At 38.5% G+C, this 12,351-nt stretch overlaps 1 protein-coding gene across 1 annotated transcript; it reads right to left on the reverse strand.

Moving 5' to 3' along the window:
• Positions 1-9,124: 9,124 nt before the first annotated feature.
• Positions 9,125-11,864, reverse strand: LOC111328958 (melatonin receptor type 1C-like). The gene is made up of 3 exons (XM_022933514.2): positions 11,716-11,864; positions 10,818-11,342; positions 9,125-10,406 (listed from the first exon to the last, which is right to left on the reverse strand). The coding sequence occupies exons 2-3, from the start codon at positions 11,329-11,331 to the stop codon at positions 9,262-9,264; spliced, it is 1,659 nt and encodes a 552-aa protein (XP_022789249.2). The 5' UTR covers positions 11,332-11,342; positions 11,716-11,864; the 3' UTR covers positions 9,125-9,261.
• Positions 11,865-12,351: the final 487 nt, after the last annotated feature.

Genomic DNA, 12,351 nt, shown 5'->3' on the forward strand with positions numbered 1-12,351 from the left:
TTAAACTTATTGTCATTTGTTTTGTAGTTATGTGTTCGGAGATACTCGCACATCTAGTGCTATTCATAAATCCGAATGGAAATAAATTTTATGTATGTATGTATGTATGTCGCCCGCAAACCCATCACCACACTATATCAGTTACTGATGATGACTTTATTTAAACTCGGATGAAAGTGAGGCTTGTTAGGCCTCTAGCAGTAGAGATGCTAATATACCGAGAAAAATCTATAAACATAAATTACAGAGTTTAAAAATAATATAAGCCTAAATATGAATGATGATATAAATGATGATGATGTAAAATTACAAATTACTTAGTTTTCTTATCTCATTCCTGAAAGGTCCAAATTCGGCCATTGATCTTAGTATATCAGGTAATGCATTCCAAGCCCTAGCAGCAATGTAAGAAGTCGACTTAAGGCCGTAAGTTGTGGTCTTAGCTACGGGTAAAATAAGTTTGTTTTTGCCCCTAAGATTTTTCTTATTTTCTCTTACTTGAAATAAAGATTGAAAATGCTGAGGCATATTGTTATAGAGGGCTTTGAAAATTATTAAAAGCATATTTTGTTTCCGTCTACAACTTAATGAGTAACCAATCTTATAATATAGACTATCATATCCGTTGGAAAAGTCATTAACCACGTATCTAAGGGCCCTCTCGTGTAAACTGTCTAATCGGTCACTATCTTCTTTGAGACAGCTATTCCAAATAGAACTACAATAAGTAAAGTGAGGCACGATAAATGCCCTATATATACGTATCTTTGACGAAAACGAAAGAATGTGTTTGAATCGATTAAGTACATCAATTTGTTTACCTACTTTCTTAATTAACTTACTGATATGACTCTTAAAATTTAACTTATTGTCAATTACAACCCCTAAGAGTTCTACATTATCGGTAGCTTTGACTTGAAAACCATCAATATCCAGTTCTACCGGATCACTTTTTCGCTTGGGCAAAACTAGGAGTTTACATTTGTCCAAGTTTAGGGTCAGACCACAGTCACGAAACCATTTGGGGGTGACTCTTAAGTTCCAGATGAGGACAGCCTGAACCAAGCTTGGAGCTATATCAGTTGAAGTTAGTTGGTTGTCATCAGCATAATTCGAGAGTTTGGCCTCTGTAACAAAGTAAAATAAGTCATTTAAAAAGATATTAAAGAACAAGGGGCCTAAAACAGACCCCTGTGGAACTCCTCTGTGAATCTTGTTAATGTCAGACTTGGCATTGGCCACTTTAACCCCCTGTCTCCGTCCACTAAGATAATCTTTAATTAGGTTAAGACTCTGGGTAGAAAGACCATACGCCTTCAGCTTGTCCATCAATAGGTTGTGAGGGATAAGATCAAAGGCTTTACTTAAATCCAACATCACTGAACCAACAGTCTTTCCTTTGTCCAAGTCTTGCCTCCTTACTAACCAACGTTAAAGACAAGGACGAACCGTGGAACAGACAGGGAGCAATTTATAAGATCAATTGTTCCGACTGCCAAGCCTCCAACATCGGAGAGACTGGCAGAAACCTCTCAACAAGACTGACTGAACACAGCCTGGACGGGCGGGCGACGAGGAAAGGTGATGTCAACAATCGCAATGCTGAACATCATCGACTTACGAACCACAATATTGACTTGGACTCTACCCAATGCCTAACCTGCATCACTAATCGCCTTTAGCGACTGACTCTGGAAAGCTGTTTTGCTAACTTAGAACAGACCTCTAAACAGGTTTCAACTTCTACCGGCTCCATACAGACGACTCATTCATTACATTAACATTACAAACAAACCGAATAGAACGACCTAACTTTACAAACGGATCGAAACAGACCAATCACGACCGGCTTACGCCACTTGAGTCTTACAGCCAATAACATCACGGCAAAACTGACCAATCATTTTACACGAACTGGACTAAGAAAATTCTACTGACCATAACTATTTACTTGACACTGATGATGACTTCCGCACAGTTGTCGAAACGTCAGTCACTACAACCGACAACAGTCCTTCTCAGGACTACACTCACCCGGACGATCACACTACACTTTCACAGAACAGGAAAAAGTAACCCAGGCATGTTCACATTTTGTTACAAATGGCTTTGATTTCAAAACTTTCCAGTGGCAATTTACGCATTTTGAAAACAGGTTGTTACTCAATTTAGAGGTCTTAGAAAAAATTTCCTACCTTGAAGTTCTTAGTACAGTCAAGTGGACTTGTTCAGACCTCATAGTTTACAGACGTCTTGCCATTATGTTCAGCTGACAACTAAGAATTGAAAGGTATTTTAAATAAACAATAACTTCGCGAATAGATAACAATTCGGCAGAAAGTCGGATAAACTCCTTCGTTCGCTCAGAGACGCCTTTTGTGGCAGGGTTTAGTTAATCTGAAGAACAACACTTACAGATATATTCTGACCAGCTTTTGATGAAGCTCTGTCTTAAAGTAATGGCTTGTTTGCTTTTTTTGAATAAACTAAGCTTCCATAGTGGACAATACTTCTTAAGATATGAACCAACCTGTCAAATCCTCTATTCTAAAAGGTCATGCGCCAATGCCGCGAGGAAACCAAAAATTCTCGTTCAACTCAGGGGGTTTGTCCTTTTAGGAGCAGTAATCCTCTAAAGCCGAACTTTATGATGGAAAGTTATTCCCACTCGATCTTTCAAGCCGAATTCTACATAAAACTCGGAAAACGCAGTTGAGTGGTTGATCTAGTTGAACAATTTCACTGTTTTTACTCAAAATATGTGACTGTAAAAGAAGCAAATCTGCACTTCAATTTCAGTCCAAAAATCGAGTTAGGCGATGAAAATTACATTCGACTCAATCTTATCATGAATTTTAGATTAAATAAAAAAAAGAAAAGCGATCAATAACCGTAATATGCTCGAATGAATTGATTAAATCGCACGGTTTAGTAAATTTGATTTAATTGTCACTGTGAATTTTGAGTCGTATCATTCATGACAAAATGAAAAACCTCAGTCCAGAGAAAAAGTGAACTTCTTTGGCTTGTTTTCATAATCAGTAACTCTAGATCTTAAAGCATATAGATGCTGAAAGGCAAAAAGACTTGTATACTTTTTGTTCAGACTTAATTTTCTTTGAGAATTAAAGCCGACTTACACATGAAGTTTATAAAAAACAGCTCGAGGTGATTCGTGGAAAGATCATGAACAAGGCGAAGGTACCTGGCCATTGAGAATGCTGTGGGAAACTCACCTTCAGTGTTTTTGTTACAAATGCTAAATGCTAATGCCACTCTGTGAAATTGGTTAAGGTCGGATTCTGACGCATGTTTTTGAAAATGTGATTCTCACCACTTCCTCATCGCAATATTTTCATTTGACTCTTGAGTTGCACGATAAAGAAATTCTCGTGGCAAGATGGACTGGCTAAAGTTCTCTGCATGCTGTTATTCTTATGATCGGAAAACACGACAATCTTTGTTTTCATTTTCGCACAAGTTAGATTAAGCAAAAAAGTTCCCCTATATCGCGGTACTGACATACCTACTTTTCTTTTTTAGCCGTGGGTACGCGAAGCGTACAAACGACTATTAGAATAGGGCAAAATATGCAAATGTGTCACTCACTCCTTTCTTCGAGGGAGTTTCGATTTTCATTAAAATACTTGTCGTAGTTAGCACATGTGTAACCGAATTAAAGCTCTTTGAAAGTCTTAAGGTGTAACTATGAGTGAAGACGCTTAATTCAATCGCTTTTCCGGGATCATCTTTCGCCATCATTTGCATTATTGTGGAATATTCCTCGCCGTTCCCGGGAATATTTTGTTTTTAACAAAGCGTCCAGGCCACTGTTGTTCTTAAATACAATTTTAAGCCTTCATTCTTCTCACTGCGAGCCGAAGACGCTTAATGCAATCGCTTTTCCGCGATCGTCTTTCGCCATCCTTTGCATCATTGTAGAAAAAGGCCTCGCCGTTCCCGGGTATGTTTTGTTTTTAACAAAGCGTCTTGCAGGCCACAATCGTTCTTAAATACAATTTCAAGCCCTCATCTTTCTTACTGCGAGCCGTCAGTATTTATATCGTTATATATCGCTAAAATGAGTAACCGGGGAATTTTTATAGGGGAAAGCGAAGCGTTGTTTTCGTGACTGGCCAATTGTTTACTTTTCTGATGGTTTTACCTCTCATCTGTTTGGTGACTACGAAAACATTGCTTTGTGAAAATCATTGTGTGTACACCCCTGAACGTTAAAAATATATGAAGTCGAAGGAACAGTTTTGGTCTAAGTCCACACTTTCGTCAACAAAATGAAAATGTAATCAGATCGGTTTAAAAGGTGAAGAAATTGAAATTCTATTTGAGAACGATCGTGGCCGCTTTTCTAAAAACAGAATTCAGTGGCCACTTTGTTAAAACCAAAATATGTGAGGAAACGGGCAAAGAATATTCCGAAATGGTGCAAATGACCATGAAAGTGATTTCCAAAAGGCGACTGCGTGACACTCGGTAAGTCAGTTGTAAGATGACATATGTTACCATGTATCAGGCGAAATACTCGGAATAGTTTCCAAATTTCCAGTCTGCATTCTGTACCCAATCTACAGTCTGCAGTGTGCATTTTGTACCTAGTTTGCATTTCGCACCCGGTTTACCGTCTGTATTTTGTACTGACCGATAGCTAAAATGTGAACTCAGACCATTCACCCAACATCACCCCAGCAGTTCAAAGTAATACCAAGTAGTTTCAACTGTATCCGGGAGTCACCCTTTGGAATTTAATTATCCTCAAAACTCATTCAAACGCAATGTATCCACGACTTCTTCACAATTTCCTTTGATTGGTTCTTTTGATCAACAGATCATTTCAGAATTAGGAAAATGCAGCTAAATGTTTTACAAAATAAAAATTCACCATAATTTATTCATTTTATTTTACTCTTTTTTTTTTCTCATTTGGGCTTTCATATTTTCAAACTGTATTATTTTTTATTGTAGCGGTACATTAAAATTAAGGTCAGAATCTCTGAAAGCTTAAGGAGAGGTACAAATAATTAGAATCACGTAGACAAGATTGCCTTTTCTTTCGTCTTCCTTTTCACTGTGCATTTGCGCAACCAAAGATGACGTGTGTATTACATTGAGATGCATGCAGTCAATGCATTCTACAAGGAAAAGAACTTATGAGTATCTACAGTGTGGCAGTGATAAACCTTTGCTTCGCTGGTTTGCTTCTTGGATTTGTTTCAGGAGTGTTCATGCTGTTAGTCGATGAAATACAGATTATCAAAGCTATGGAGCTTGGACACTGCGTGAAAGTTTTTATTGAAGAGCTTGCAATCAACGTTTATTTCCAGGCACTGTTTCTAATAAGGTCAACAAGATACAGTTTGTTGCAGTGTGGACGAAAGCTCGCCCGAATGACTGTTGAACAAACCACCGCATTGTGCATCACCATTTCGTGGTTAATAGCAAACTTTTCAACATTGACTTACCAAGATAAAAAACACGTGGAATTTCCTTGCAGCGAGGTAACTTTGCTCCTTCCCGCAATATTTTCAAAACATGATGAAGTTGTCAAGTTTAACTGCTGTAACATATCCGGAGACAGCATCGAACAAAGCCAGTAACAGTAGCATAATTGTAAAAAATACGAACGGTCTTAAATTGCAAGCATCTTTGCTTTACTTTGAAAGAATTATTGAAAATATACGTCACCATGTGCCACTGAAATATTTGTTTAGACGCTGAATAAAGACACTCACAAAGAATGTTAGCAATCTTAATTGCGATAAAGCACAGGTAGCCCAAGCTCTCTATATGAACCACACAAGGAACACAATATGGCATATCGATTTATAAGGACTTGTATGGGATTTTCTACTAGATATCGATGGAGGTAGTTAAAAGTGAAAATATTCAATAAAAATGGCTTACCTTATTTCATACGTGTGTTGTTTGCTCCTGGTGTCGATAATCGTCGTAGATAGCCAACCGAAGGAAAATACTCAGTCCCCAATGCACAAAGAATAATTTGCCACGAAAGTTCCATTTCGTCGCCCTCAACTCTTTCGATTAAAGCTTGGATCGATAAGCCGTGCAACCAATCAACGAGCTGAATCGTGAATCGACTCCGAAGTGGGTTCGCTAGGTGTTCTGGGGTCCGTTTTCAAGATAATAATAATAATAATATAAATAATAACAATAATTTAAACATATTTATACAGGACTGCTGCTTCAGTTTAGGAAAGAAAACTGCTATCAATGCAGGTCCTGTTAAAAAAAATAAAAATAAATCAATTTGGAGTAAATTATGAAATAGTTACAATAAACGAAAGTGTAAATTCGGGCAATAATAAATTCTACGAATTATTCAAAATTATTTAAAATCATTAAAGATTTTTGCACCTTTATAAAAAAAGCGCGCTTGGTACATTCTAATTTAACTTTTTCTAAAATAAGACCATCATTATTTTTAGCATTGTAGCGGTGAATGTCGCGAATTCTTACATTAAAATAATTAAAAAGATATCTGGGAACTCTATTTGCAATGCACTCATTAACAAATCTAAAAATATGTGTTCGTCTTCTATAATAGAGGGGTTCCCAGCCCAGTTTAGTCATAGCTTGATCAGTTGTTAGTTTTGAGGCATCTTTGGAGTAGACGATCCTCGCTGCTCGTCGCCGTAGTCGTTCAATCTTGTCACTTTTTCCTTGCCCACATTCATGCCACACAGTATCACAATTATCTAGAACCGGGAGGACCATGGCTTTATAAAGTCTATTTGCAGCTTCTAGCGTTAGTGAAGGTCTTATTCGAGAGAACGAAATGAATGAATGAATGAAAAACTTTATTTAAGCGTCTATGTTTTTAGCTATAAGCTAATGGAGGACACTAAAAAAAATTTAAAAGTCAAATACATTTACATATGTAGATGATAGTTATTTACAGTAGATAATTAAAAATATTATAAAGTTATTTAGTTAAGTTTTAAATTTCAACGATAGTGGAAAGGTCGACTTTTCTTGTGTTCTTCTTGAACGAATTTAGAGTTTCTATCGTTCTTAGGTGTCTTGGTAACTTCGACCAGATGAGAGGTCCCATATATTTAATAGAATTCCTACGAAATCTTACAGTTTCGAATCTTGGCAGTTCGAAGTCACTGTTCCGTAAATTATACTGAGTGTTCTTTATATTAAATAAGTCAGAAATATTCTCAGGTACGAGACTGTGCTTAACTTTAAACATCAAAGTGGCAATGTCATGTAGGCGCCGATTGTTCAACGTCGGTAGTTTGGCGCGACTTAGCAGTTCTTGATAGGACGCTGATCTAGTTTTGTACACCGCCCTAAGTGCTCGCTCCTGAATCCGCTCAAGCTTTATCCGATCCGATGCATTACAAAAGTGCCATACTAGATGACAGTAGGTTAGATGGGGCAGAATTGAAGATCTGTAAAGTGATAGTTTAGTATTACAGGGTATTAAATTGCGTAGCCGCACTAGGACCCGTACCTTTTGACTAGCCTTAGAGCATAGATCACTGATATGACAAGTAAAACTCAATTTTTCATCGATTTCAACTCCTAAAAGCCGTATTTCCCCCATTCTGTTAATAGTATGACCATCAACAGAAAAATTTTGATTATCATTGTCTTTGTCAACATTTCTCGGGTTGATCGTTAATAGCTGGAACTTTTCTGGGTTGGTTGAGAGATAGTTGTTCTTGTACTAGTATAGAGCTTTCTCTCCATGTATCTTGATACTTTGCGCGTCAACGTCATGCTTCTTCCCCGTGACATACATCTGATGGTCGTCGGCATACATGCTCAAATTAGCATTATTTATATGGAATGACATATCATTTTGGAACAAATTCCACAGAAGGGGAGTATACCGAGTATCTTAGATACCTTGATCCTCACATAATCCACGTGGTCATTAAAGGAAAGGGTGCCATCAACAGCGACACCCAAGTACTTAAAAGTGTCCGTATGCTTAATTGACCGTCCAGTGAAGCTCATATCAGTTTCATCACACTTTAGTCTCGCGAACTTTTGGCGGGTGCCGAACGTCATAAATTCCCCTAGGAGGGCGGGGAAGTACAATAAAAACTGTCGATGACAGATAAGCTGTCCAAATACAAAGGCCATCGGAAGCTTGGTTTTTGATTGGTGAATCAAATACAAAGGTAATGGGAAACGATCTGCGGTGGGGTGGCTGGAGCGTGTGTTTTGTTTGTACGTTTTACAGGTCCCAGGGGAGGGCGGGGAAGTAGTTGTCATCTTAAAAACTGACCCCAGAACACCTAGCGAACCCACCTCGGAGTCGGTTAACGATTCAGCTCGTTGGTTGGTTGCACGGCTTATCGATCCAAGCTTCAATCGATAAGAGTTGAGAGCGACGAAATGTAACTTTCGTGGCAAATTATTTTTCGTGCATTGGGGACTGAGTATTTTCCTTCGGTTGGCTATCTAGGACGATTATCGAACATGGCAGAGGGGCAGTTTGGGGGGATTTGAAACGTTCTAACTTTATGTTTTGGGCCAAACACTAAGACCATATCTTAGGTAGTCGACCGCCATGGTTTCCAACCCTCGCTTCTCTTTAAGAAGAGAAAACCAGGATTAAAAAAAATAGCTTCAATCAAGATAAATCGGTAAAATAACGACACCAAGAGCAAACAACACACGATGGAATAAGGTAAGCCATTTTTATCGAATATTTTCACTTTTAACTACCTCCATGGATATCTAGTAGAAATCCATACAAATCCTTATAAATCGATATCCCACATTGTGTTCCTTGTGTGGTTCATATAGAGAGCTTGGGATACCTGTGCACAAAGTAGCCAAAAATAAATAAGCCACATGTTCTATGAGTGACTGAGATATTTAAAGAGTGGTATAAGTCAGCGAAATAGACGAGGCCCTCCCTTATATGGCATCATTTTACCGAACTAAACTGACAGAATCACAAAAGAATAAACGAATCTGTATCGAAGGACTTCGCCTTGATTACGGAGAATGGCTTCTTCAGGCGGCAAAACCTTAGTCATGGCGTCGCTACTAACAAGAAAACCGAAAAGATTTCCATACAGGACAGTTCAGTGGTGGTTACCTCCCCATCCCCTCCCCTACCATGTCAAGTTTTCATTTTCTTTTATCCTTCATGTATCGTATCTCCTGTGTCCCGCAGTTTCTATTGCTTCATTCCATCATCAGTCGTCGCTGAGAAAAAGATGCGGCCAAAGCTGGCATACTATCACATTTTTGGTTTGTTTACAGGTGAGATTCCATCCAGCCTATTGTAAAACTCATTCTTGTTTTTTCTTTCGCGGAATGAAGGGGGTATTTCATCTTGTTTTCAGTTTGATCGACGAGGTAAAGCACCCTATGAGATTGAACTTCTTTCGCGTGGCTCAAAATCGAGGGGCAAGAATTTGATTCCAGGTCATCTTGTTCGCACTGGATACAAGTTTTACTCGTTGAACTTTCACAATCGAACGCACATGCGCACTCACTACACAGACCACTGTCTTCCACTGATAACATGCTGGAACACATGATTACCTCGTTACTGTTTGTCACCACACGATTGCAATCAGAGCACACACTAGAGCATGAGGAACATGTGACGTCGTAGGCGTGGTCGGGGAACGTTTTCTGTTTAACTGAAATGGAAAGTACTTGGTTTGTTGTGGAAGACACTCCATTGACGATATAAACATGCGGCAAATCTTGGAAAGATAAAATTTTCCAGTTTTCGCGCATTTGAGTTCCTCTGTCCACAGTCGCCTTGTCGATTCCCTCATTGGGGCTGGTTATGTCTTCTTCTGTCAGGGCAACAACGTTGATGAAAGCAGGGTAGGGAGGGGATGTTTTGTCGCAGTCCACTAATGGCAGGGGTGTTCCTAAAAACGGATCACAATGTTGATGTGCTTTTCTCAAGGAATAACGTTCGCGACTTCTTCGAAATTTGCGATTACAGCACATTAAATACAGTGGTCTTCTGATGAGAGGATTCCTGAAGCCGTACACAAACGGGTTAATGCAGCTGTTTAGGAAAGCAAACCAATAAGAAGCTAGTCCCAGGCTACGTGCGAAAGCATCCGGGCTTTTCACTTGATGAGCGGTCAAGTACACCATGTACGCGAAGTAAGGTGACCAACAGAGAATAAAAACAATGAGCATCATAAAAACAGTCAGGGCTATTTGACTTTGAGTGGACAGCGAACTTTCGCTGTTGATGCTAGATAATGACATCCTCGAACGGCGAATGTTGTGTTTCTTTACAACCAGAAAGATGTTGACGTAACAGAATCCCATGATACATAGCGGCATAAGGAAGGCAACCACAAGAACCACAAATGAGTAAATGGTTTGACCAATGTTGGCTGGGATTTGAACTCCACACTGAGTTGACCCTAAGGAATGAAGAAAATTTCGAAACCGTCAGCTGCTTTTCCGTTGGTTTATAAACTTTTACACTAAGCTTGCGTCACTCCATAATCCTGCGAAATTTTCGCCCGATAATGAATCAATTAACGATTAATATAGTAATAAAAATTATCACGTTAATAATCAATCATACTTGCGACATTTCGGCAGGCTCATGTTGGCTGAAAATACCTCTCTAAATTAAATTTCGAGCAGTAAAGGAAGTTAAATTCTGATGTATGTTATTGAAAAGTAATCTGATTCATGAGTGCATGAGCAATTATCGAATACATAATCTTGCACTCTTAATTTTACCCCAAACAGCGCTCAAAAACAACCAATACTTATTGCTGATATTTTCAGAAATGATCCATTATGGAAAAGAAATATTTACTTACCTGGCTTAAATTCAAATGCAATGAAACCTGTCAGCGGTAAAGCTGCGAGTACAAGTGCTGTTAACCACGTCATAATAACCATGGTAACTGTCTTCTTTGCCGTTATGACAACCCTCATGGGTTTTACGATGGAAAAGTATTTCTCGATGCTTATTGAGGTAAGCGTAAACAACGACGAAGCCTCAAAAAGAATGTTTACAAACCCATTCAGTTGGCATATGCTGTCACCAAATATCCAGTTACGTGTATAGCACGTGATGATTGAAAATGGCATACAAAATAATGCGACACCCAAGTCTGCGCATGCCTGGTTCAAGATGAACATGTTTGTGCGCGTACGTAGTACTCGAGTGCGGCATATTGTGATGATCAGCGTCATGTTGCCAAATATAGCGAGCAGCATTGTGAGCACCAGGACAGGGGCAAGCACCAAGTATTTCGTACGAGGTTCTCCATCCACTTCATCATTTGAAAGCGAGGAATTCTGTAGTTGCCTAAAATTTAAGTCCACCATGGGTGAGAAGCCTGTAAGTAAAGAGAAAAAATACAAATTTTCAATCAGATTTGAAGAAAAAGTCCCTTAAACCGTTGTAAATCTTTTTATGTCCTTCGCATACCCATACGACGTTCTCAACAGGCAAGGGTTGATTGCTAAAGAAATTTGCATGCACTTGAGCCCTACATTTGAGATATTTATGGCTGCAAATATTTGATATAAAAATTTGAGCGTTGTCAAATATAAATAATAAGGATTTGTAACAGCATATCAAGTACACTTGAAGAAAAAACTGGCCTCTCCGCTTGCTCTGAGCAGTGAGTGCATCACAAACACTGTTCCACAGACGTTTAATCACTTTCTAGCAAATAATGAACGCACATGCTTAAATCGAATACTTACTTTACGAAACAATTGTAAAAAGCAGTCCAATGTAAAAGTGGAGAATGCCTCTGCAGTTAAAAACTGAGGTCTATTCTTTCAACAGTTACGGATACGCAAAAGTCACCTTTGTGCGAATTGGAATAATAGAACTGACTATACTCCCTGCTCTAGGGCAACTGAAAGGTGATCTTAAAAAACAGAAACATTTGTAACTCGAAAATGAAAGTGTGACGACACTAAATATGGGATATTTCCCTCAGCACGGCAACCGCTGGAAAAATAGTTATTTGGATCAAAAGTTTGACTTTATTTAGAGGCGTTTGAATAAAATTTTCATAGGCAAAGTTGAAAATGTAGGATCAAATCATAGGTGCATCATGTTCTGTGTATTCTGGAAATTTGTAACGGCGGGATTATACTTTTGATAACTCGCATTTATCAAACCGAAATTTAAAAATAGAAAACTGTTGTTTTTTTTACCAAACAAGTTTTCAACATGCGAGAAAGGTAGACTTTAATTTGACTGTATGAAAGTCCCTTGAAAATAAGATGCCATTTTGAAATTGCTTACTTTAGCGGGAAAGAGTAACCCAGAAGAAAACTGAAACGAGTATCGGCAAGGTCAGAGCTAGAAGTTAACCCAATTAGTTCACT

This window comes from Stylophora pistillata, chromosome 3 (genome assembly GCF_964205215.1).
Source record: "Stylophora pistillata chromosome 3, jaStyPist1.2, whole genome shotgun sequence".
NCBI lineage: Eukaryota > Metazoa > Cnidaria > Anthozoa > Scleractinia > Pocilloporidae > Stylophora > Stylophora pistillata.

Bases quoted from the DNA above. Each gene is read 5' to 3' on its own strand.
- LOC111328958 (XM_022933514.2), bottom strand. From the start codon at position 11,331: ATGGTGGACTTAAATTTTAGGCAACTACAGAATTCCTCGCTTTCAAAT. The intron at 10,407-10,817 runs GTAAGTAAATAT...TTCATTCCTTAG, and splicing joins TGCATTTGAATTTAAGCCAG to GGTCAACTCAGTGTGGAGTT.